The 26,672-nt window shown below is 48.1% G+C and overlaps 1 protein-coding gene across 2 annotated transcripts in view; it reads right to left on the minus strand.

Moving 5' to 3' along the window:
• Positions 1-26,672, minus strand: part of LOC144145391 (protocadherin Fat 3-like) — a 340,760-nt gene that overhangs the window by 71,738 nt on the left and 242,350 nt on the right. For both annotated transcript variants that reach the window (XM_077676989.1, XM_077676981.1), the window contains exons 12-18: positions 25,028-25,201; positions 20,726-20,860; positions 12,353-12,523; positions 7,456-7,667; positions 3,112-3,241; positions 729-814; positions 107-191 (exon numbers count right to left, since the gene is read on the minus strand). In XM_077676989.1, the coding sequence (XP_077533115.1) occupies positions 107-191; positions 729-814; positions 3,112-3,241; positions 7,456-7,667; positions 12,353-12,523; positions 20,726-20,860; positions 25,028-25,201 (993 nt within the window). The remainder of the gene's footprint in view (positions 1-106; positions 192-728; positions 815-3,111; positions 3,242-7,455; positions 7,668-12,352; positions 12,524-20,725; positions 20,861-25,027; positions 25,202-26,672) is intronic.

A 26,672-nucleotide genomic window follows, 5' to 3' on the forward strand; every position in this document is an offset into this window, starting at 1 on the left:
GAAATCGCGGGAACCCTGGTATGCACAGCTCTAGTTATTAAAAAATTGAAACACGGTGTTATTCACTCAGCTTCAAATCAAAGCACAAAGCCTATTTCAGACGTACGTTGAAGCCGTCAGAAACTTGAACCAAGAGGTCATACGACTGCTTCTTCTCGAAGTCCAGGACAGTACCAGTTGTGATGATTCCCCTAATTAAAAGAAAGAAATGTAAGTAAAAATATTATTAAGGCCAACAATGCGAGCATGCAGTGCAGCTGTACTGAGCTGTGACGACACTGCGACAGTGCTCCAGTACGGCGGTAATAATGCAATAATGATTCGATAATGGTACGTGGTGATGATCCGATTACAATGCAATAATGCTAGATAATTATGGGAATGATGCAATTATTATTACACCCGTACTATCATGACCCTATTATGACGGACGAATGAAATTAAATTTAAGGCAATTTATAAATGCCTCGCCAACATACCTTTATGAATGGTTTCTCGAACTTGCTAAAACATTTTAAATTACCTATTACAAGGAGATATTTGAGTTCCACAGTTGACCTCATTCGTTGATACAACATTATACGTAAGAGAGATGTTTAAAATGTGTTTTCCCGCAGCCTGTTGTGGCATCTCCAACAGGCTCACCTTCTTGTTTTAATACTCATGCAATGGAAAATTTTAGGTAAAAATTGTGAATCCGAAATATAAACGAACAAGCTGGCACTCACGAGTACGGGTTCATGTGGAAGGTCTCGTCGTCGTTACCAGCAATGATGGAGTACATCAGCACAGTGTTCGCATCTAAGTCCTTGGCCTGTAAGAGAATGAAGACAAACAAACGAGTCAATGTGAATATAAGGCATAACCACAATCCCTGTAGAGCGCCACCTTAAGAAACGAGATGCATCTGCTTGTCTTCCCGCATATATTGGGTACTTCTACACGTCAATGTGCAACCATCATGTCATGTGTCGGCTAATTCTATACGAAACGTTTTTTGCTGATTATGGTATACTTCTTTTGCCAGAAAGGAGTGGAACAACCTATACCCCTGCTACACTAGCGTCCGAATGTCATTTGAACCAAATGTCATTTGACTAAATACCAAATTATGCTGCTACGCTAGGTTTTGAAATGCCATTCGGCTCAAATGACATTCGAGCCAAATGAGCACCGAGAGAGACATTTGGGATTTCAAATGCCATTTCTAGCACTCTCGCTTCGATCGGCAATAAAAAATATAACACTTCCGTACGTAAAACAAACAAAATATTTTGTTTGTGGAACTTTGTTCACTGTGCATTTTACTTAAAATATGAAATCAACATATTTAATTTTTATACTATCAAAACCAGTGGGTCAGTTGCAAAAAAAAAAAAAAAAAAACTACGCGAACATCCCCTAAATTAGAGTCAAAACTGGTGTCTCCTCTAATTTGATATTATTTTACTGCCTTAGACTGCTCCTAAATTTGATTGTTGTATTCTTGTACGAAAACAGAACGGGGCGAGAACAGCGCCACTACAGCACGGCGAGCAATTGTGAAAGCTCTCAAATGCCATCGAAATTGTAGTGTAGCCCGACGTATTCTGAATGGCATTCGAAGCACCCCCATTTGAGTCAAATGCCATTTGGTTCAAATGACATTCGGACCCTAGTGTAGCCGGGGTATTAGAGCTGTTAGCAATAAATGAGAATGATTTGGCATACCGACATTTTGATTCTAGAAAAAAGCCCTAAAAATACCGTGCTGACACATTTGCACTTTTGGGATATCTGTAACGAAAAAATAGCTAAATAAACGTGAGGATGGAACAAGTAGGACACCCACGGAGCGCTACTCGCTTACCGGTGTCCCACAATATACTCGCTGAAAGCCGACTCTGTCGGCGCTATTTTCTTGTAATGTCTTCAACTAGCTCAACCCAGCACCCTTTTGGTATCTCTCGCGGCATGTGACGCGGGCGATGCATTTCCGAATATGCCAAGAATCCTACGCGCCTACATCACAGGCAAGCTGTTCAAGTGCGTCTCACATCCGAGCATTTGAGCCCGACTAGAGCTCGGTGTCCGGCGCGAAGGAAGATCGCTTCCGGAATGAGGTGGCGAACTTAAGGTAATGAGCGCAGATATAAATGAACTCTACGAACTAATTAACTAATGCTGCAGGGAAAGCTCCTAAATTTGAAACCGACTTGGTTTTTTTAGTATCAGCGCCAGATAACTTGCTTCATCGCATATTCTAGGATACGTCGCTTGATTACTGTGAGATTACGAGTGTAGATTGTAGTGGGACGAGGTTCACATTATACTGGGAGAGTGTCTCGACTCACGCCGAAGAAGTCCACTCGGCCTGACTGTATGCAAACGCACTGCACAATTCGCCACCCTCAATGCATGTAGCAGCTTCTGTCTTCTTTATTAACGCTGGAAAGATTTCTGGAGTGTCAGGTGGAAATTGCTCTTTCGAGTCTCAGTCATTCTTCCGTTTTTGTTGGTGTAAACTGCCGCGCTCCGCTCGCACTTGCGGGAAATTGTTTATCCGGAATTGACGGTTGTGCATTACAGCGCGTTAAACAAAACACGAGAGGCGACGAGACATGACACACGCTGGTGTCATACTATTTTGCATACTAGATGGGGAATATCAGCAAGCCAGGATTGTAGCCTTCTTCAGTTAATTGTTTCACCTTACCAGTGTATTCTTCCACGTGGTGCAGTGCCTAAATTGGAACAAGGAACACGGCTACCAGGAGGACTACGCCTTTGCTGTAACATTTTTTTTTCTATTCAGGAAAATTCGCGAGGATGAATTCTGCTAAATATTGCACGTATCAAAGCTTTCAGCGTGGAAAAGCTGAATTGTTCAGGATAGCCCCCCCCCCCCTCCCCTTTCCGTACTGTTAGCTGCCAAAATTTTCGCAGAAATCGTCCGCTGAATAGCTTGCGACGGGCGAAGCATAGCCAACACAAAACAAGCGCCGACCAGCAGCAGGCGCCCGTGGAAAAACGGGCACGCGGCACCCTCTGAAGGAGGGAAGGCGAAAATGGGAAAAGCGGCGTCGGCGGCGATGTGCGAATGGGGCCAAGAGGCACGTAGCGCGTACTTACCGACACCTGAGTGACGAGCGCCCCGGCGGGAAGGGACTCGCCGACCTGCGCCTCGTAAGGCGCGCCCACAAACTCGGGAACGTTGTTGTTCACGTCGGTCACGTTCACGTGCACCACAGCCACGGCGGTCCTGTCAGCGAAGGAAGACGCAATAGCTCACTCTGTCGCCCCCTCCCCCTGAATCATCTGGTGCAATTTTCGCTGCTCTCCAAAGAGAGGCAGAACAGGCATAAAGGGAGAGGGATATAAAGGAAACACAAGAAAAGGGAGAAGTGGGACGCGGCTGCCGGAGGACCAGGAAGATAAAGGATTCGGACGCTGCCTGGAACCCTGTATGAAGCTGCGCTTACACTTTTCTTTTACCCCATTTTTCAAACTTTCAAGTACCCCTTCCTCGAACTTGTTTCGCTCCACTGTGTGCTGTGCAATTCCGTTTTCTTCCGGCTAACGTTAGGAGTCACTTTCTCAGGAAGGGCTGATGTCTGTAAATGCATCAATCGGTGAATGGAGCAGTGTAGCTGCGCACAGGAACTGATTCACATAGACGGAAGAATCAATTTGTACGCGCACTTCACTTTCACAATCTAAGGCATGTCCCTTATTAAACAACGCGTCGAACACGATGTTTTTGTTGTGTCTTGAAGCCAACCAATCAACAATGCCGAGCGTGTCCCAAATGGCCCTAAGTGGAAAAGTTTCAGATGTGGAGCAAGTGTTTTGGGGAGTGTATTTATTTATTTATTTATTTATTTGTTTGTTTGTTTGTTTGTTTGTTTGTTTGTTTGTTTGTTTGTTTGTTTGTTTGTTTGTTTGTTTGTTTGTTTGTTTGTTTGTTTGTTTGTTTGTTTGTTTGTTTGTTTGTTTGTTTGTTTGTTTGTTTGTTTGTTTGTTTGTTTGTTTGTTTGTTTGTTTGTTTGTTTGTTTGTTTGTTTGTTTGTTTGTTTGTTTGTTTGTTTGTTTGTTTGTTTGTTTGTTTGTTTGTTTGTTTGTTTGTTTGTTTGTTTGTTTGTTTGTTTGTTTGTTTGTTTGTTTGTTTGTTTGTTTGTTTGTTTGTTTGTTTGTTTGTTTGTTTGTTTGTTTGTTTGTTTGTTTGTTTGTTTGTTTGTTTGTTTGTTTGTTTGTTTGTTTGTTTGTTTGTTTGTTTGTTTGTTTGTTTGTTTGTTTGTTTGTTTGTTTGTTTGTTTGTTTGTTTGTTTGTTTGTTTGTTTGTTTGTTTGTTTGTTTGTTTGTTTGAACTAGTATGGCATTACAGTGGCGGGGGAGGGCGGGGAGAGAAGAATGATGCGCACTAAGGCAGCCACACAAGACTGGCACGAGCAACAATGAAAAAAAATAGAAAGGAGTACCGCATTATTGAGGGGAAAAACCACTTTCGGATGATTAAAGAAGGGATGTGAAATTATGAAGCATATAAGTCGTCCGTTTGAGAAAATAATTAAAGGGGTCATTTACTCTCCTGATTACGCTGGTCTGTCTAGCTTGTTTCAATTAAAGATGTTTATTCTCTCTCAAGGAATACAACAATGATATACGTAACTGCAGCCGCATCACCGAAGCGGGCACCAAAAGTGCTAGCATTGAGTAAACAGGAGGTCCGGTTTTCAAGACTTATTAATCGACACATATCGCGCATAGTTGGGCATAAACTATGTCCCGCAACATCATGCATTCCGAAAACAAAATGACTGAAGATATACGCCGTCGTTTTGCAACGTTCAAACCATGGCTAGCGTAAGCGTTCACTTTGGTTGTTAATTGTTTACGTTGCTTCTACATGTTATCGCTTTATTTAGATTTCGCCTTCCGGCTAGGAATGGAATGGAATGGATGACTTTATTAGGAGGAGGTCAATAGGGCCTGTTGTCCGGCTAGGAAAAAGAATAAGCTTTAAGTCTCGATATCTGACGTTAGCCTCACGGTAAAGGGAGCACTATTAACACCAGGCGCCTGAAAGGTGCTCCAATTTTGGTCTGCATGGCGGCTAACAACAAATGGGCGGATCAAATAAATGGAATCGGCAAATGAGCCACTCTGCAGAGAGCGTACAGGCTAATGTAATCACAAAATTGTAATTCGACTACTAAAAACAAACGACCACTATCTTTTCACAATGCACATGCCTACAAGCACGCACCCACACACAAACGTAACTGCACGAAATACCTAGTCGCACAATCCGGAACTTTCGGCCGCAAAAACAGCGGCCAGAAACGCAATCACAGCTGGTATCCCAGAAAGAAAAGGAATTCTCGTATTACAACTGCCTCATCGTCGTCAGCTCTGAGCGTCGAGCATGAAGGTGGGCACAGCCATAAATGAGCTTGCGGGCGTCTAAATTTGGGCAGCGAGGAGAGGAATCCTGGGCTGAGGCCCCCTCCTCGCGCAGCGGGGCTGCCTGCAGAGCCTGGAAGGTGAGTCGGCTTTGTTTCCGCAGGTTGGCCCCGGTTGGTCGCGGCGAGCTTCCGCTTCTGTTTGCCTTGTCTCCGGCGAAAGTTTGCGTGACACTCTGGTACACGGCCGCGTGTGGATATATATCTGGATCAGTGACAGCGTCAACGGGGCTCGGGGCGGCGGTTTGCGACACTCCCGGAACGCGCGGAATGCAATAGGAAGGCGCGCGCAGGCAGATCGTCCAATCGACTCGCTCTCTGCGCCTGGCAGCTGGTGCTCGCTGCCGAGAGCGGAGGAGACGGCGAAGGGTAAATAAGGACCCGCGCAGGCCGTCAAACCAATCCGGACGATATTGTTCCGGCCGCGCTCCCTGTTTTCGCTCCCACTGATTTTATTTTCCTTCCTGGCCGCCGTCTGAGCCCAGCAGTTCCATCGCATGATTGCGAGCCGCAGCGTACACACCAGCCGTCTCACTGCCTCGCGCACTCCCGCCGGCCGCTCTGCCACCGTGGCGACCGACGACTGGCGGCGGCTGCAGTTGCGGCAGCGCTCGTGCCGTTGCTCCGGCTCGATTTCACTCGTGCACCGGGCCCTTTCACTCTCCCCAAATGATGACCCGCAGGCAGATATCGGCGCCGGGCCAAAGAGGGGCTAAAGCCGCGCCCATTCTTTCCTCCCCACGCGCACTGCCGGCCCGCCTGTGTTTGCGTGTCCGACCCTCACCAATTTTCCCTGGCGCGCTGTGAGTGCGTCTTTCGTCCCCCTAAAATATTCGGCGTTGTTCTGCGCGTATCGGCCTTTCTTGACCATGCCTGCTATCGCCTGACTCGTCGCCGGGACCAGGCCGACAACGGTGCACGCAGAATTGGTGAAGCAGAACGGAACGGAGGCAGATATAATATTAAAAAAAAAAAACACCATTCGAGTAGATTCGATCACCGCATTGTGCGTGTGTGTGCGTGTGCGTGTGCGTGTGCTTGTGTGTGTGTGTGTGTGTGTGTGTGTGTGTGTGTGTGTGTGTGTGTGTGCGTGTGCGTGTGCGTGTGCGTGTGCGTGTGTGTGTGTGCGTGTGTGTGTGCGTGTGCGTGTGCGTGTGCGTGTGCGTGTGCGTGTGCGTGTGTGTGTGTGCGTGCGTGTGCGTGTGCGTGTGCGTGTGCGTGTGCGTGTGCGTGTGCGTGTGTGTGTGTGCGTGTGTGTGTGTGTGTGTGTGTGTGTGTGTGTGTGTGTGTGTGTGTGTGTGTGTGTTTGTTTTGCGGCTAGCGGTTTCAGAGTTTTGCTCCGCGGTTCCTATTTCTCCTTTATCTGCTTAGCTTTTGTTAACTATTTGAACGAAAAATTTCCTTAGCAGGCAGAAACGTTTTATAACTTGTGAGCCACTATCTCCCCGCAGTGGTTTTAATTAATTCAGCTGCCGGGTTTGGCCAGCGATTAATAATTAGCTTAAATGTTGCGACCTGCTAACACCGGCTGCTAATAAGAGGAAGGAGATTTCCTCAAAACGTCTACAGGAGGTTGCTAACCTCCCCTGGACATTGGTCGTCATGACTGCACGGTCGGCGACACTGCGCATGCGCACTGGCGCACTTAACGCACTGGCAGTACGTGGCGCCTACCGGTAGATATACAGTGCGGGTACGCCCCTTCGGCTTTCTATCTCCTATTTTGCCGTTACTTAAGTACAGGGCCAGCCAGGTTCCCATTCCTTACCCGCAGCTTGTTCGATCAGACGCTGCGAAATGCACTGGTCGCCTGGATGGCCCCGCGTACGCAATTGGCGAATGCCGGCTCGCTGGGCTCATAGGCCATCGGAAAGCAGCTTGACCGTGCGCGACGTGAAAGGAGATGTCGCAGAACAAACGCCGGCGTCAGAATTGAAACGCTACAGGCGGCCATATTCCCGACACACCGTCGGGCCTCCACACAGTCTACAAGCCGTCCAAGCGAGGCACCCACCTCCTCTCATGGACGCTCTTGGCGACGTCGGAGGCGATGACGAAGAATGTGTACCGGTCCGGCTTGACGGCGATGTCGCGGAACTGCTCCAGCACGTACACAGAGCCATTGAAGGGGTGCACGCCGAACGGCACATTCGCGCTCAGGGTGTTGTTCTGCTTGAAGTACACCACGCGGCCGTTGTCGCCCATGTCCGGGTCTATGGCCACCACCTGAACGCAAGAGGCGAAGCACGATAATGGAAAAGTGGGAAAGGCACCCTCTTCAATCGCCTGGTTTAATAACACCCTGCTTTGCACAAAAATACAATCACGAAAGCTCCGACTGAATACACACACGCCGGCGCTACTTGTGCTCGTCATTTTCAGTTTCTGAAAAAGTGTGTGCGCGACTGGAAGTTGCGTCCGTATGCTCTGCTCTCGCGCTTACCTCTTCGCCCTGACATATCTTGTCGGCATCAACACGCCCAACAAAAAGTTCGCCCTCCCTTAGGCGTGCCTGGAAGTGTCTTCAGAGCTTATGCTCAGCCGTGGAGCGAACGGCCATTGACTAGTAAAATGGCGCTTCTGTACCATTCTGGTGCTTGACGAGGAATCTGAACAAAGTTCTGTTCTATCTGTGCTTAGGCTCATATTTAATTTTTTTTTCTTTTTCTGCTCCTCTGCCTCCTGTATATGTATTTCTGGGCATTTATACATATCCTCGTTCCCTGATTTATGGCTGCCCATTTTCACCTTAATGCAGTGCAGGCGGGCTCTTGATAGACAATAAATGAAAGCCAAATGCTCACGTTGTGGCCGCATGAATTCAAAGATAAAGGAAAAGCGAAAGAGAGAGTCATGGTCGTTTGCCCCGGTAAGCCACGCGGAACTGTTCTTAAATCATATTCGTTAATCACTAACGCCTATTTATCGCAAATATGTCGCTTGCTTGAGGATTGTATTGAAAACGCGGCGAAATGTCAGCCTGTCCTAGCTTGTTGAGTCATTTGTGCTGTAAAATAGCTGTGTGTACAACATTATTGGCAGTTACTGTGTAATGTCAATGAAATGATTTTAAATTGTGGTCGATTGAGTTAGCAGTACATTTGTGCGTGCAAGAAGGAAGAACCTCAAATCTCTTAAAAAGGTTGCTACTGGGGTTGCACTTGCGTGCATTCGAAATAAGGAGCAAGCTTTTCAGACACAGAAAAAAAACTAATTGCGACGACTGCCCGAGGTAAAGATGTGACAAGCTGAAAGTGCGGGTGTTTGCAAACAAATGCCATTTTTCACAGACACACACGTCTGTATACGCTCGTGTACGATGTGTTCGCTCATGCAAACAATTATCGGGGACCCCGAATCTATATGTTCGTCAAAAATGACGGCTCTGCAAGAAAGCCGGGAGTTGTGTTCCATGACTCGACATATTTGTCATCATTGTTCAAGGCATTTCTCTCCAGGAATGCTGGCTCAATTTGTCAAGCTATATCGCATGGAAAAGAAGTTGTTACTAACTTGTGAGCTCGTGAACCTGAATGAAAAACCAATGACATTTTCGGTGCACTCAGGAAAAAAAAAAAAAAAAAAAAAGAGAGAGAGACGTAATACTCCTCAGACCTAGCCGCATGGCATATCTAGTCCTTTCAGCAATAAGTACGGCAGCAGCACGGCAGTTTAAAATTAATGGTATGGCATTTCCAGGGTACAACCCGTAATGTTATAGGTCCAGCGTTCCTGTAAAGTATTTGACTCCCTCGTAATGTGCATATATGTGCACGCAAATATGTATACATGTACACGCAAATCTGTATAATGTGTATATATATATACACACTCATGAGTTTTCCCTTCTTTTACCATACTGACTTAGACCCTCTTCTCCGTCTTCCCCCACATGAATATGAAAAGAAAAAAAAATTCCCCTCCCCTACCCTACCGGGATTACAGAAGAACCAGCTCTTTTGGCGGCGCAATAAATAAATGCACTTGGACGGTCGTTCGCAGGTAATAAAGAGACGTAGCTCTTATTTATTCCCGTTGGGACAGTGTTCTATTGTTTTCCTTCCCCATAACCGCCGCTTGCAATAAGCGCAACAACTGATGCCGGAGTTGATTCGCGTCCATTCTCTTTTCGCCAGCATAAAAGTGCCTCTACCATTTTCAAAGCAAAAATAAAGGGAGCAGAAAACGTCTCCCCCTGAGGACAATCACCTCGTGCCACACAGAGACATCGAAAGGAACTTATTCACAAGATAGGGAGGGAGAGACGAAAAAGAAAAGCAAGGAAGCACTCCCAGGCAAGCTAACCTCGGCGATCAGGAGTGATGAATGGGGGGCCATTCGATACTGGCGGGGCCCCGTATGCGTAGTCCTTACGGCGGTCGGCATCGACGAATATGAGTGCTTCGGACGAAGACGCCATAATATGGGGCACCCGGCTGCTATCATGTTTTTGTGCGCAGGTCTCGGGCCTACACGGGATGGTGGTCCCCAAGATTACGCATGCTCTTTCTGCCGATGGAGACAAACGAAGCGGATCGGGTCGAGGCACCCAGGATTGCGTCTAATACAATAGAGCAGCTCGAGAATGGTAGAGGAGACACAGCTTGGCTCTATTGTGCGCGCTCTAGGTCGACCGTAGTTTGTGGTGCTTTTCTTTTCACCCGCTACACGCCCTTTCTCTCTGACTTCACGATCTATATTTAGCTCGCTCGTCCCAGCATGACCTCCTCCCCCAATGAGCGTACGCACAGCCAGCCAATGCGACGGCCGTCCGGTTTGTTTTGTCTTAACTCCCTCGCACCCGTCGCGCCGAATTTCCCCTTGACCTTAGAGCGACACTGTTGCGCACAGAGACCTCGATCTATCGCTCGACTATAGAAGACCGACTAGCCTCCTTCTCTCGAACTTGCGCTTTCTTTTCTTCTTCTTTGCAGAGCAGTGTGAACTCCTCGCCGCCGCCCACTTGTATTGAGGCGTCGCCAGTAGACAGCCCTCGCTCTGTGTGTATACCGACGAGCAACGCCGAGAATAAGATAACGACCTTTTGTTCGCCACTCAGAAACAATAAACTTTTTTTCTTTCCTCTTCGATCGACCTCCCGTTCGTTCGAGTGAAGAAGAGGAGAAACGAGAAACGGCATACACACGCACGCCCGTCGGAGGCGACAAGAGCAACGGACGCTGAGATCCACCCGAAGAACAATGACGTAGATTCACGCGGCCCGCAGCGCGAAGCTATTTTTTGTACGCGCGGTGCCGCGCCGCCGTTCCTATTGCGTTCGCGCGCTGCCAAAGAAGAGCGCGCGATTCTTCGTCACCTCGAAACAAAGCGCGAAGTCACTTTTTGTCCTTCGCACTCCCCTGCCGCGTTGTCACTTTGATTGCGTTCTTCGGTTACCTCTTTTTCGCTTACTGCCGCAGACTTGTTCGTCTCTGACTGGAAATACTTTGCCGCACTCTTGAGTAACCCTTGGCTAACGTGCTCATTTCTTTTTTTTTTTTTTTTACAAAAGTGGATTTTTTTGTTTACCGTTCCCAGGAGCGATGTTACTAACTAAAAGTACCGCAGAAATCGCTGAGCTGACGCAGCGTTTTGGTGTCCTTACTGAGCGCTTACCAGAAATATGTAGGGCGACTTGGCGGCGCACTATCTACTACAGAGTTCGTACTATTGCGTGAAGTGTTCAGATCTGCTCTGCGTGTAAATAGTGATTTTGTACTCAGAACGTTTCTGTTGCTATCCGTATAGCCTTTACGCCCGCCTGGCAGGAAATGTTCCAGCAACGCAGCTGCACTAGGCATCATGCAATGCTAAACGTTCCGTCTAGCCCCAAAATTTATCACGCGTCAGAGGTACCCGGATCAGCCTCGTCTACGAATACACACCGAGCGTATATTCATAGTAGTACGGGGACAAGCACTGGAGGATCATGCTGACGTAGTGTTAACTAACACGCATGCGCACGACTGCTCGGACAATGCGGTAATGGCCCTCGGTACGCCAAGTTGGACACAGCTCGTGCACAGGCGCCGTTATAAAACCGACACAGGAAGGAGTTATAAACCTTGCTTAATAACTTTAGGAACAAAGTGTAGGCTCCGAACTTTTTCGGTCCCATTGCACACGTTTCATCACGAGAAAATTAAATTTGGAAGTGGTGCTTCTCTTGCACTATACAGCAGGGGCGGCACACCAGTCGCTTTCTCGCCCCAGACCTTATGACATCACAGGAACTTGTTTATGTGATTGGCGGACGCCGACCGAATCGAGCCCCAATAAACATAACTGCCCGATAGTGGGGCCCTTCGATTTACACTCTCGGACTCACCGCGGACTCCCCGAGAAGCAGTCCAACATTCGATTTTCCCATGTATCCCTATGGCTTCGGGGAATCCTCGGACTACCCGCGGACTATCCGCGGTGAGTCCGAGAGTGTAAATCAAAGAGCCCCATTGTTGGCGTTTCTATTTCCGTTTAATCGCACCACTTGAATGCTGGCGTGTAATTAACACACTGATAACTAGGTCTTTAGCACTTCCACCATTGCGTCAGTGTTGACTGTGTAGCGCGAAATTCAAAGGGTTTTTTTTTCTTCAGTATTTCTTACCACTTTTTTTTTTTTTTTTTGCTAAAATAACGTTCTTCTGGGCCGGAACGAAGCGCACTGATTTGCCAAAGACTAGTTCTTTCAAATAAATCCCGGGCTCTTTCTGAGCACTGATGCTCATCCCAAGATGATACGTGAGTCAAAAAAGGTGAGTGATCTGCCAAGGTATTTCAAACGCCCTGAGTGCGAGTGAGGTTCAAACGTTTTCCTTTGATGCCATGTGTATGAGAAAGCGGGGTCAGTGGAAGTGGGTGAAAGCGACCCCACACCACATGAGTGCGGGTGCGCCTTTTGAACCACCTACCGATCCGATGACGGTTCCGGGCGGGTCTGTCTCCGTGACGCTGAATACGTATACGCCTTCGGGTAGAAACTGCGGGTTGTTGTCGTTGGCGTCCAGCAGCGAAACCTCGACCACAGTGGTGCTTGCCTTGGCGTCCGGGTTTACGTTAGGCTTCCGCTCCAGCGCCAGAACCTGCGTGCGCAGACGAACAAATTGGACTTCAGTTTGTTGAGCAGTGGACAACTGGGTTCCGTTGTTGGCTCATGGAGTATGTACGCTCGGTCGTCACATCCACAGAGAACAAAATGGTGCCTCGTATGGGTGGATAGGGTGCGGCACGATGAAGCCAAAGGAAGCCGCAGAGAAAAAATCAGGCGAGTACAGTCGGCCAGACAGTGAGTGAGCAGAAACAAATACAGCGAAGTGACAGGCGAACATCCTATGGCATCAGAGACCCCCTGATATCGAAGCCTAAATTGGGCGGATTAAAGATAGGTGAGAAACGAATGTATGCTTTAAGAGATGCTACCGGCTGCAGGTTTCGAGAGAATTCGTTTAATCAAAAAAGGCCAGGTTAGCCAAGCCATTGCACTCAGATTGCTACGCCAGGAGTAAAAAGAATAAAAGAAATACAAAAAGTTCGAATAATGAACGTATATATAATCACAAGCACACAGTCTCGCACTACTAAAGGAGAGGGAGTATGTAGCCCCGTGGCCACCCGTACGGCCTGTGTTATACACGAGCAAGTACGAAAACAGCCCTCATTTGTGCGGTCTACAAAAATGTAATGGGTGTAACCATGGGGCAAGCTTTGAGTGCTTGCGCATAGGTCATCGACAAAAGCTAGCGAGTATTTTGTGACTGAGCCCTGCTGCCTCTAAGGGTTGCGAAAATATTTTTGTTCCGGAGTAGCGGCGTTTTGGTGCATTTATGTGCGCAAGACATTTTCCTATGGTTCCTTATATAAATTATACGCTTCTCGCAATGGGACTTCGCTACTGGTGTCCTTTTTCAACACACCAGAAATTATGCGCAATCCTCAACATCGTGAACCAAAAGAACTGTCTGGTAAGGAGGTAATATATATGCTTTTTTTTTTTTTTTATGCCCGCGGGTCTGTTCTTCCACACTGCTGCTGAATGACCAACCCGGCGCGATCAAGAGGGGATGGGGAGTCAATAAGAGGCCCCAGTACACTATTTGACTTGACTTGAAAAGTGGGGTCCACGCTTTTATATTGCGCAATGCAAGTGTGACGGCCTCCGCTGTGCGATGACACAGCGCAGACCATATCTTTTCTTTTTAGTTTCATATGACAAAATGCAGCACCGAGCAGGCCTGCAGGTACCCGTGAGAGCTGTATAGCGTGTCATTTTGGTAGTGGGAAACAGTTCCCGCTAAATCCATTTATGTTTGGACGGAAAGCGGCCATAAATAAGCACGATCCAGAGCCGCAGCTACCTTGAGCGCGCAGTGCCATTGCAGCACCCACACTCCAGAACCATTATTCTCGTTTCATGAAAGGCCACGTAATTTAACTTTCTCATCAGCACTGCCCGATTACGCCCCGGGAGAACGTTTATATGGATGGGCACTCCACCGGGTCTTTCAAAATACGATGGCGGAATTGATGGCTCCCTATCCTGGAACCCCCGCATTACCACGCGCGCGGCACAAGCTACCTACACACAACAGCGTCCTCCTCCAGGGCGCGCTTGAAGGCGGGGGCCTTAGGTGGAGAAGCGGCTGCCCGGAGAGAAAGCTGTGCTTCACGGGCTAATTTCCCAGGCTTTAAAGGAGTGGGAACGAGTTTCGCTGTCGGCACTCGCCCTGCCGCTGCCTCTTTGGCGTAATGAGCGGAAGCATTTACGCGGGGCGAAAGGCCCAAACTAGCGTCGCCACTTCCGCTCTGTCACGACGCGAGGCACCTTGCGTCCTCCACAGGTTCACGGCTCGATTATGCCGCCGGACAGGGAAAAGGCGAGGGAACGTGATTCACGGGGCCGGCGCGAAGCAGGAGCACTGTACGTACTCTCGCAACGTGCTCGGCTGTGCCTCGGCCGCGGGTGATATAATAGAAGTTCCTTCGGCACGGTCGTTTAGTGCTCGTCACTGACCGGGTCGCAGTCTCGTAGCGCCTCTCCTCCCCTTACCTGCCGCTGGTGAAGTACCAAACAATGCATTGCCGCTTCCTGGACGGAAATGAGCGGCGAAGAATTAGGGTCGTTCTGCTAGCCGTACCCGCCTTTAACAACGCCTCTAAGACACGGCGACGTCGCTCAAACCGGACCACGTGTAAGCAATCCGGAAGTGGGTTTCCCTGCGCCTCGCCTACGAAACACAACTGTTGGGAGGCCAACTGCACTGGCTGGTAAGAAGACGACGTGCCGCGAAGGGGATGTTTTGCTCTTCATATTGAGTGCCCGGCGAGCGAGCGCCGGCAAATGAGACTTTGGCTTCTCGCTCTGGTGTTCACGTGATGCGGGTGCAGCGCGTACTAAGTGGGCAACCCACCTGTCGCTCACCGTGGCTTTTGCCACAGACGCGCTTGTTATCGCCTCTCGTCACCACACCGGTGTTGTTCTGAGCACTGCTTGGCGCAATTTTATGGCCCCATAAAATCGCGACCGGGGGCCTTCAATATGTGATGTGGCCGTTTTTCCTCCGCCCATACACACGCGGCACTTATTGGCTCGGCTCTTTCGCGCTGTCTCCGAGCGCGTGCTTAATTTAGTACCGCATTGTACGAACGCAGGTTGGCCACTATTAACGTCACTTACTGAGACCTAGTGAGCGCGTGCTCAAGCTGGGACACGATTGCACGGGCTGCGCACGATTAACGACGCTTACTGGCCCCGGCTTTGTTTAATGCCCGGCTCGTCGGTGCAACGGGTCGCCCCTTTCATATTACAGCAGCAAAGCAGGGCTGCCGAGCAAGGATGAAAAATTGAAGGGTCGTCCGAGGCGGTCGTAAGGCATATGATATTGGCCCCTGGCCAATCAGAGGATGAATGGTAGACGCCCCCTCCATAATACACTTCAATCGCATTACGGCGAAGCGGCTTTTATAAGAAAGCTCGGCTTCCCGTCTATAAGCACGTTCGACTTCGCATTAGCTAAACTCCTTCTGCAGAAATGCATTAGGGACCATTCGTCATCGCAACCGGAGACATTCTGCGTTTCGCCAAATACCGCCCATTGCCATCGTTGCATTCTTGCCGACTTGCCTCCTTTTTTTTTTTTCTCCTCGCATTTTTTAACGACCCGAATAACAATACGGCATTGTGCCTTTTTGCGTGCGCAAGCACGACCAGCCTGACGCACGTTGTATGCAAACTGCCATTTCTTGCGCCATTTGTTGTGGATGCTTTGTTTGCTTGTCCTATAATGTCGAGAAATGGTTGCCGGGGCTTGAGGGTGCTTGGAGCGCCTACAGCAGCTGCCGCTATTTCCTTCTTTACTTGCACTTTTCTCTTTCCTCCCTAATCGTTTCGACAAACACGAGGCCTGCGCTTTTAGGGCGGAGCTCATATATGTTCGCCCCACGCACACAAACATAATCGGCGCTAAATGCACATTGTGATCGGGTCCCAACGGTGCACCAGCTGTGTTCCTGCCGCCGATGCACTTTGACCACGAGGTATCGCGTGTGATACCAGGCACGCTCTAATTCACTCAAGAAGGCGCGGTACACATGCGCAGGCTTAGTGCTAAGCTGTGGTGTTGGGCTGAAGTAACTGAGCACTCTCGCAGTTCTCCGCCTCCAAGCAAGATGAAGTGAGTTCGTTGTTCATGCGTGTCCGACCAAAGGTGAAAGACTCACCGCGGGAGCTTAGGCAGCGGTAATGAAAACGAAGGGTGAGAGGTGGGACAGCACAGTACACGAGCACGAAATACATTTTGTCGATTCAATTTAAGGTGCGCCTTCTTACTTGGTTCTCAGGGTTTGCAAGTAAGGGCTTAGCGAAGTCGACTTTATCAACCAGGTAGATGCTGGGAACATAGAGTATGCAGTATGCGGAGATGCGTGAGGAACAATCTAGCGTTTTTCTCAGAATAATATTCTACGCGTGTTCTCGTACCACAGCAGTGGGGCCTTTGCGTGCGACGAAGGGTTGAAATCCCGCACGTCGTCCTTTGTTGGGTTAGCGAGTGTATGCTAGCTGTCGAGGCAAGAAAAGGAAATGGGTTGGCTTAGTGCTCCAGCAGCAGGGACGTGCGTCCATGCAAGTGGAGGCGGCTTTATCAACATCAGGGAAACGACATTATTAAGTGCCTTAATGATCGACACAAACAGGGCTCGTCAATATTTGTTGACCACCACCGCCATCTTTACGGGTCAACGTGTTTGCCTTTAAGAAAGATCCGACAATGAGGACAAATGGCTACATTCTAAAAAAATTCGGTGGGTGTGCTTTGCCGCAGAGTACCGGATTCACCATTCGACCAAATGGCGGCGCCTGCATCTTTCTGTTGTTAGTACTGGCGTGCGATGCTTGAAGTTATTTATGTGCGCAAGACGTGCGCTAGAGAAGAAACAAAGTTAAAGGAAATGAAGCCTTTCACTAATAGCGCGCATCATGAGCCTGGTGTTCTTTTTTCTTTGCAGGAAAAATTGGGGCGTTTACCCCGATTGTAGTTTCTTCCCTTGGGAACGCTCCCCTTTAAACTGTGGATAAAAAAAAGCCACGTCTCAGCTTCAACCCCCAAGTAATGTGAAAATATTTAATATAACACCACTGAATTTCACCCCGTAGGATGATGGTCTCATCGCCAAATGAGAAATGAATAGTCCATGACGTTACGATATAGGGTGGCACGCACCTCTACCTCTTAGAGAGGATGCTTAGGCAGTCTGTTTATCTGCCGGCAGCCGTCATCGCCCCGCAGCGAGTTTACTTTGCACGGAATAGCTGTCTACAGATTAAATGAGACCACGGAGTAAGAACAAGGCTATGTTCTTGCTCCGTGAGTGAGCGCAGTCTGTTTATCTGCCGGCAGCCATCATCGCCCCGCAGCGAGTTTACTTTGCACGGAATAGCTGTCCGCAGATTAAATAAGACCACGGAGTAAGAACAAGGCTATGTTCTTGCTCCGTGAGTGAGCCGCGGCGCGCTGTTCGTCGTTCACAGTGTTGTAAGAGTTCGCGTACATCAACGAGGAGCTGAGCTAAAACAGAAAGCCGATCCCACCGGCGCTTGCTTTTCGCTCACGGAAGAGTGACGAATCTCATTTCGTGAAGTGAGCGGAGACACACGTCTGTTAGGCAGCAATATATCGTCGCCGGACCATTCCCGGGGTGGCGGGGCGAAAGTCGGATGGAAGCGAATACGCCCCCGCTCGCCCACACACAAGCGAATTCGTCAGATATGCCTCGAAAACACTGCCTAACCGCAACGAGTTGGGTTTCCTCGAATGAAAGATGAAAGTATCCGCCGACGATGCCCGCCCCAACTCCGACTCCCTTCCGTTCTGCGACTAGTCCGCTCCCCATATATATAAATGGCCTGGTGAGCGCGCTTCTCCGCAAATGACCGGCTGCGTGCGCGGCCATCGCGTTCTCGCTGGCGCACGAAAAAAAAAAAAAAAAAGAAAAAAAGAACTGGCACGCAATGCGACGCTTATAGTGGTTTCCGCAATTTCATGCATTCCGTATGGTTTCACGCGCGTTTCGCGTATGTATAAGCGCGCTTCCTGTGAAGCCTGGGGCCGCCCCTCGAGCTCTTCAAATTGACCGCCGCTGCATCTTCAAATGCACGCGCACGATCGCGTGCTAGGCTTTTTTGCAGTGGGCGCTGACTTAGAGCTGGGGGCGCACGTGGTATAGGGTAGTGCGAAAGCCAGACCAGAAGTGAGTGTCTAGAGCTGTGAAACAAAGAGCGAAGCGGGACCTGTCTCCAAAAAGAAGGCGCGGGACCATTTTTCAACTGCTCCAGCAAATGCAAAGTGGCGCGCGCGCGCGCGCGCCGATGAGAAAGACGATGGACGAGAAAAGAGACTGGCATTTCTTGAACGGTCCTTCGTTTCCCCTGGAGTATTTCGCTCTTGCGTGTTGTAAGTCCCTTTGCTGCTGCTGTCTTTTTATTCTCGGAGCAATGCAGCGCGTGCCTTGCGCGAGAGGACGCCAATTTTCGTAGCGCATGAGAAATTTCGCATAGTCATATATACAAGGAAGCCAAAATGTAATTCGCCGATGCCATAGCGGGTTCCTATTTCTGGGAGGAGCGTTCCTTTTTCATCTCCTCAATTGCGAATAAAAGGGGAGCGGGGCGCCGAAATAAATTATTTCTCGCGCCCTGCGGTCTACGCCACATGACACCGTTTCCGCACCCACCGGGAACATCATGAGTAATGACAATTTTGAGGTAAAAATTGTTAGCACGTCTGGGCCGTGTTTACAAAGAGTGGAGGAAAAAAAGTAGCAATCTAGGGAAGTAACCGGGATAAAAAATGATTAAAGTCAGCCCGTAGGTGGTACGTACAAACAAAGTAAAAAAAAGTAAAGAAAGTAAAGTAAAAAGAAAGGTGCAAAGAAAGTAAAAAATAAGTAATTGCTGCCTGGTAGTGGATCCTCAATCGAGTTATAATCAAACTGTTTACCGCTACACGTAAACCACCGTGTAGCGGTGGTTTACGTGTAGCGGTGGTTTACGTGTAGCGATAAGACCAAACATTTTGTGCCCTGAAGGGAAATAAATTCGTTACCCGTGCAACAATGGGAGGGGGTTCAATAACTGGTTTTAGAGGCGGCAGAAACGGTAAAAAAGAAAAGAAAAGAATAGTACATCGTTGTGAGTAGGCGATTTTTCCAAAGGGAAGGTTGCGAGACAAAAAGCCCACATCGACCACCATTCGCTGCCCTCCATTGAGGCGCTCCCCTTGGCGTAACACTTGACCGAAGCAACAATAATCAGAAACAATGCAAACTTAGCTTACTTTTTAACGAGTCTTCCATACCCTGAGCCAGGCACAAAAGGCAAGGTGAGGGACAACGCGACCAAAAAATCAGAAACGTACACACGAGCCTCCCTTTCGGTGACTAATTGCTTGCAAGTTCTTTAGTGTTATGATAGGATGTATCGCACAGTTGACGTCGAAGTTAAAACCTTACATCGTGTTGGATATTAGATTTAAGCATAAGCATCTTTGGTTGTAGATAGGGCAGCCATAAGCCGGTAAAGACCTCTGATGAAAGCAGCACAGAAAGCCTAGACACTTCCGCAAACTTATCTTGATTATTTTTCTTTAAGCGAAGTGCCACCATTTCTAACCATTCTTCAATGGGTTCTCAAAAGGGGCGCTCAGTGTACGGTTACTAAATTACCGACTATATGAGCCACCTCTTTTCGTGAAATCTTAAGGAGGCAAAGTACCAAAATTAGCCTCATTTGGCGTCGGCTTTTACTGGTCACCGCACAATTTATTTAACTGCAAAAGCGCATTGGAGTATATGGCGATATGATTTTGCAATAGATGTAAAGGGAAATGTTGAAATGACGTTGGTATACTTGTTAACGCGAACACGTATGGCGCAACGCTGGAACGGCGGTTCTAGCGTTTGCAGTTCTCTCGGCGCATGCGAGTCTATTGCGTGCTGTATCAATTGCATATGAATGTGAGTGAGCATTTGGTATCCTTCCTTCGACTCTTTTTCTCGCCTAACAACATTTGTACTTTCGTCACCCACGCCTATATGTCTAGAAAGGGGACACAAACGCCAGCATCTTCTTTCATTTCACTTGCTTTCTGGGATTGGCATACATACATTTACATACATAGTATCGCTTGAATTGCGAGAGGCACGGGATCGCTACACGACACCTCCACGAAGATGCTACGGGGAAGAAATCGTAAATTCGAGGATGTATTTTTCAAGAGGAACAACGCTGTGCTAGCCACGGAACGAACCTAGTCTCCATCTTCGTCTAGCCTTAGATATGCAGCAGCGAATCCTTTTTTGTTCTGCTTGGCTGTGTCACTAGGATTCACAACAGCTGTGTACAAACGTCCGCTCTGTTTTTTTTTTTTTTTTTTTTTTTTTGAGGCTGCAGCGTTTGGATACATAGAGTAACAATATACATGTATTATACCGCGCGCGTCCGCATCGGTACACTCACACACACACACACACACACACACACACAAAAACCGAAAGTGCGAAGCGACATGGGCAGCAGCCGTCATTCTGTTAACTTGTACTTATTGATTGCTACTTCCCCAAATTCGTTTTTCCATTAAAAAAAAGCAATACGCAAGTTCTAGAAGCCTGTTCATGAATGACTGCCTGGCAGTCAAAAACGTGAGGCCGCAGTGCGGAGCATTGCGATGTCACGTCAATTGGCATCCACGCGAGTAGATCGCACACGGGTGAGTGCACGCTGCACGGCTCACCCTCATCGTCAGCTTGTCGACCTTCTCCCTGTCGAGCTTGGCCGGGTCCCGCACTCGGATCCAGCCTTCTTTGTCGTCGATCGAAAAGCCTCCCGTTTCGTCGATCAGGTGGTAGAGGAAGTCTGCGTTGTCACCCTGTGCGACAACAGCAACAGAGTCAGTTGCAGCAGCATCGCCCTCGCGCTTCCAGCCTACGGAACGTCACAATTCTAGTCTGCAGGCGCGTAAGTGAGGAAGCGGGGTGTCAGTGTCGCAAAGCAAGAAGGTCAAGGTAAATTTCATCATAATGCACAAACAAAACTGCATATAAGATCCCCCGCCCTTTTTGGCGAGGGTGAGGGGAAATAAATTATTTATGGTAATTAACAGTACAGATGATCCACAACGATCGTACCTGGTTTCTTCTTAGAACGCGCATTTACAACCTGGTTGCAAATAGGAAAAAAGAAACCAAATACGGAAACGGAATAAAATCACCCCGCCAAGGTAAAAACGAGATGACTAAACGAGGAACGACGTTCCGTAGATTGTACGTGCAGCGGCATCCTCAGAGACGAGGCTGAAAATGATGTGAAAATCTGAATGCCGTAGCCGCAGTTTAGCTGAACAGAATGGCCAAAAATATACTGCTGGTTGGTCTAGCTGTGTTCTGAGAGTGAACAAAAAATTCACAGATGGGTATTCCAACCGGCAGTGCGAATATCGAGCGAAGCAGTGCGGGTGCTGTGATGATAAAAAAAAATGGCCGCGTATCTTCTCGTTTTATTGCAAATGTCGACAAAAGACGATAGTCTTTCGTCGACATTTGCCAAGTAAATGCCTCCCTTTGCTTTCCCGCTCACCTCTCTTGCTGTTCCTCTTCCGTCGTGCTCCTCCCAAGGTAAAAACGCTAGAGGTTTTCTCAAGTAAATTTAAATTTACCGCGTTCCACTACTTCAGGCCATGTTCTTCGATGCCAGTGCTGCCGTACGGCGGAGACGTGCGTGAATCGAGGTGCCCTACTTCAATGTTTATAGAACCACGTTATAGAACCTAGATGCAGGATGAGATTTACTGGTTGGCAGACACCATCTCGCTTAATGGGCCATTAACAGCTGGCTCTGTGATGATGCAGCAACATTGCGGTGTAAAATCCCTAATAAAAGTCGCCGATCGCTGGCTGCCATAAAAATTCCACTTAATTGAAAATGACCGATCACCATTTCTTTTAACTTTTTTTTGCAAATTTTAAGTGTTTCAATAACGTAGTCAACAAGCGCATCCAGTACACAAAAGACGGAGTCACAAAGACCTAAGCAAGATATTGCTGTAGAAAGTTGCTCGAAAGACTTTTCTCTCTTCCTCTGTCTGGGTATTGTTTACGCGCTTGAGGGACGTCATTCAAGTGTAGGCCTGCTTTCTTTCAGCTGCAGAAGTGAATGTGTTCCCCACTCACTTTAACGAAAATTTCAACAAAGGCAAGCCAGAAACTAGGAGGCGTATTCGTTGGGACGAGCAAATCACGCAGTGCCGCTCTGTGCTGGCAATAAGCTATAGTTGTAGTGCTTACAGGAACGAAGGAAAGAGTGAAAGCGTGTATTGAAAGTGTTGCGGGGTCCCTTACAGCACGCAAACTAATTAAATTTGTTTTCAGGAATGTTTTCAAGTATACTACCAATGACAAAAGAGATTGCTCTCACTTGCTGGCCGTATGCGCGCGTCCAGCTTATGCAGTAGTATGCGCGGCAAAAAAGGTTACTAGGGATCTGGAAAGTTTCTGTTCAGCGAGCCTCACGTTCTAGTTCAGTGCGCACGCTTTTCCAGCTTTGCCATAAACACAGCTTAGCGTCATAACGCCCCGTTGACCTTCCATAGTTAGGAGGACACAACTGAGAGAACCGCGTACGGATGATCGCATTGTATGTATTTCAGGGCTCAAATAAAACGTTCATACTCTGTTCTTTCCTACAGTAAAGCAGTTACAACAGGTTAAATCCTCGGTTTGGGCGTGGTCTGAATATTAATTAATCTTTTGCTTTATTCCAATGTAGGGATATTATTTGTTCTTTTATGGTGCAATATTTTCGAGCGGGTGCACTTCCAAACATGTTATGGCGAACTTTTGAAACATTTTTTAATGCATATTCTGGTATGCAAGCGTCAATGGAGCGCACGCGTTCCCACGACCAAGTTTGCAGTGGGCGCGACTTGGATGCGTGAAAACACCGGCCCTTATCGGGTTTAGCACAAAGAACAAACTGCCTAAAATAGTGTTCCCTCGCAAGTCGAGTAACGGAACAGCGCTGGGGCACTCTTTATTACATCAGTGAGTAAAGGCGCGCCAAGCAAAGTCTATACCACAGAGAATTGCTTCCTTCAAAATTGCCATGACCGTTATGCTCTCCCACATTGCATAGAAGTGAGAACCAACTACTACCAGCCGACGGAGCCAATCGACCCCATCAAACTAGCCAGTACAAGCCTGCCTCTCCTCCTCGCCCCACACTGTCGGTTTTGTGAACGAAAACACGACACTATAACGACAACCACGAGAGCATTCCGTGGGTGATTCCTACGCAGCATTGCCCGGCTGCGTGCAGAACAGGTCACACACGTGAATTCACGGAGATATGCACGCAAACGAAAGAACGGCTACAAAAAGAAACACGAAAACCATCCACTATCGTCGAAGCAGCCGGCACAGCCGACGCAAATGTTTTTGCTTTCTTCTAGTTCTAGTAGACGACGTTTTGTATGGGGAACCAAAAATATCTCTACATAAATTTCGAGCTTTGTGCACCAATGCGCAAGCATTCTTATGGCGGTTCTTTGTTTCACCGACCTTACGTTTCCCTGGTGGCAATAATGGAGCACGCTCCACCGCACCAGACCCCTTCAGAGAGATCGTATCAACTGAGCCGGAACGTCATCCAATTGCTGCTTCTGGTTTATCCCACATGCAGCTGCTTCCTTTTCCTGTTTTTTTTTTTTAATTTTTTTATTTCTCTTTTTGTTCAGACGCTGATGGGTGACGGCGACGTCATCAAATATTTACCGCCATCAATCATATTATTATTACGCTATTGTACATCTATGAAGCAGTTACTCTTCAACAAAGCGGCAAAAGAGCCTAGTCGGTATCCCATATTGAGCAGAAAATGAAGCGCCACTGAACACGAAGAACTAAGGACGACGGAGGTAAAAGAACGAAACGTACAATACAACGCTCTTATTATTGAACGTTTCCGTTTGTTGCCTCTTGTTTTCCGTCGTCCCTCATGTTCAGTAGCACTTCATTTTCTGCTCAATAGTTTTTTTTATTATTATTCCGCAGCCCGACAGAAGGCTTCTCTGCGCGCATTCCCGTAACGCGAAAAAGTAAGCTTTCAAGGCTACCTGACGAGAACGACGCTCTCGCTGTGTTTTTTTTTCTTTATTAATCTTTTTTCTTTATTAGTTTTATTAATTGTTTATTACAAACTGTAGAGCTACCCATCGTGGGCATTTATACTAATATACCGAATAAATCTCTGAACTTTGCCAATTAAGCATTTCGTGCAGATACCGGGGGTTCACTTTTCGCGTTACCAACAGATTTTTGCTGGAACACTCGTGGAAGAATGCATGCGCATCAACGCGTCGAGCGGAATACAAGGTTGCGACAACGATTTGAACATCAAAGAAAAGGTTATCTACACGTTTGCGTCGTGATATGGATGTCATAGCAAAGAAGATATTTCTGAAGGGTGAAAGTTTGCCGGCCCTGGTTATTGGCCAGGTTTGGTTTGTTGGTCACAATGAGTGATGATTTGGGTTCGTCGAGGAAAAGGAGACTCGCGGTTTTGTTTGCTTTTTGTAGCCCATGCGGCGTTCTGGCTTGTGCTAAACTTTTTGGGTTCATCGAGGCAAAGGAGATTCGCGGTTTTGTTTGCATTTTGTAGCCCATGCGGTGTTCTGGCGTGTGCTAAATTTTAAGAAGTCCCCGCAGTACGTCGTCACCACAATGCTCAAGAACGACCAGTCGAAGTGGCCTAGTGTGGGAATTGGGTGAATGCAAGGCGTTTTGCATTGATCAGTGTCCCAGTCCAGATGCTCTGATTCCCTCAAATGACATGCTAGGCCACGTCATTCGCCGAATTTGCACTCTAGGCCACCTAAACAGGACTGAAGGTGCCCTACGTGGACTTGTTAGAGGGTACGCTGCGGATTCGGTTGTTCTCTTGCAAGATTGTTTTATCGCCACTTCGTACAGGGGTCTGCGTATATGCGGCCCGCATGCAGGCCGTTGCAATGGCGTCCAACTGCTCGAACAGGATCACTCACCGAGTCTCTGTCTACGGCGTGCACTTGCACGACGGTGAAGCCTGGCGGCAGGTTCTCCATGACGGTGATGTTGTACATGTCGTAGTCGAAAACGGGCACGTTGTCGTTTATGTCGGTCACCGACACTTCAACCTTGGCCAGTGCGTAGCGCAGCGCGTTGTCCATCTGTGTCGCCTGCAAGCAGCGATAGAAAGAAAAACGAGGCGTGCATCAGTGAAGTTGTATGGGCACATGTGCGGGCGCTTCATAGCATCTGAAAGCTGGCGAAACGATGACTTCGAACGTTGCTCAAAGCATGGTTCCCAACCTGCGCCACTCGCTGTCTTATGCTCCATACAAGGGCAAACAAAATCTGTCAAGGTACCGAAAACGTAAAGTTCAAACACTGGAACTGAGTCAAAGGGCTGCATAGGCCACACTCGGGATTTTACAGGACGGTCAGGCCAACATGCGAGCTATCTTTTTTTCAGTGTTAAGAGTTGTCGATTTGGTCAAAATGAGCGAGTTTGAAGTAAGCTAACCATTGTATTTTCTTCAAGCGATGTTTCACTTCCCGCGAACGATGAGGTATAACCACTGTTGTACGGAACGGCCTTCCTGGAACTAGTTCCTTTTGGGAGGAACGGAGGAACGTCACCGTTCTTTTAAGGGTTGCTGGAACTGTAACGGTAACTCGTTACGTTTACGAAGGAATGGCAGAAAGCACGGCGTTACTTCTGTAAACGTTCCATCGCTAGTATTGGCTATTTTTGATGCACTGCTTTAGGGCGCTGAAGCTAGTCCAAAAAATCCCTGGCCATCTCTATTAACGTGAAACCTGTGAAGGAGCGGAGCATACAGTGTATTAGTGTATTCTTGGCGCCTTTGCGTTTTTTCCTACGGAGATGAAACCGCTGGGAGGTAGAGGTATACAGCTTTGCTGTAAAAGTCTTTTGTCTTTAAAGCACGAAGCTCTCTAGCGTGAGGCCTAAACGAATGTGCCGGTGTTTTTTTTAGTATGCGTTTCGAAGCGCTCCAGCGCGAGGCGTAAACTAGTGCCGCGGTGTGTTTTAAGTGCAGAGCACTTTATGGGCTCGCCTTGTCGTCATAGCTCGCTAACTGTCGATGCCAAGTGACTGCCGGAACCAGGCGGCGCAGCGAGATAATGGACCCAAGTAGAGCCTGGTGTACCGTCGTCAGGGGGTCACGCTGAGGCTTCGAAAACCACGTGGTTTAAATAGTCGCAACCGTTCGAACCTCGTGAACCGCTGGCACTTGTCATACATCTCCCCGTTGGTTAGCGCAAAGAAAACTGTGTACATTTCAGGCAAAATCTGTGTAAGTAACCGGCAGCCCCCGCGCTCATTTAGTTAGGAACGTCGTTGGGTTGGTCTTTACGATAGTAAGCGAAATAAGCGGCCGCTCAAGAAAAAAATGGCGCATTCGAGTGAGTGCGTGAGTGAAATTCTTTAATAAACACAAGGAGGGCCCAGGGGCCGGAAGGGGGAGAGGGGGAAAAGAGGAAGGGAGAGGTGTTCACGAGGGGATGTTCACTTCAAGATCCTGGAGAGGAATAATCAGTTCTTAAATGCACAGATAGGGGTGGTGGACCCCGGCTGAACTACTTTAGCGAGGCCACTCTCGATAGCAAAGCGCCACAAGGAAA

This window comes from Haemaphysalis longicornis, unplaced genomic scaffold (assembly GCF_048455015.1).
Source record: "Haemaphysalis longicornis isolate Haplotype H1 unplaced genomic scaffold, Haemaphysalis longicornis Haplotype H1 scaffold_1, whole genome shotgun sequence".
NCBI lineage: Eukaryota > Metazoa > Arthropoda > Arachnida > Ixodida > Ixodidae > Haemaphysalis > Haemaphysalis longicornis.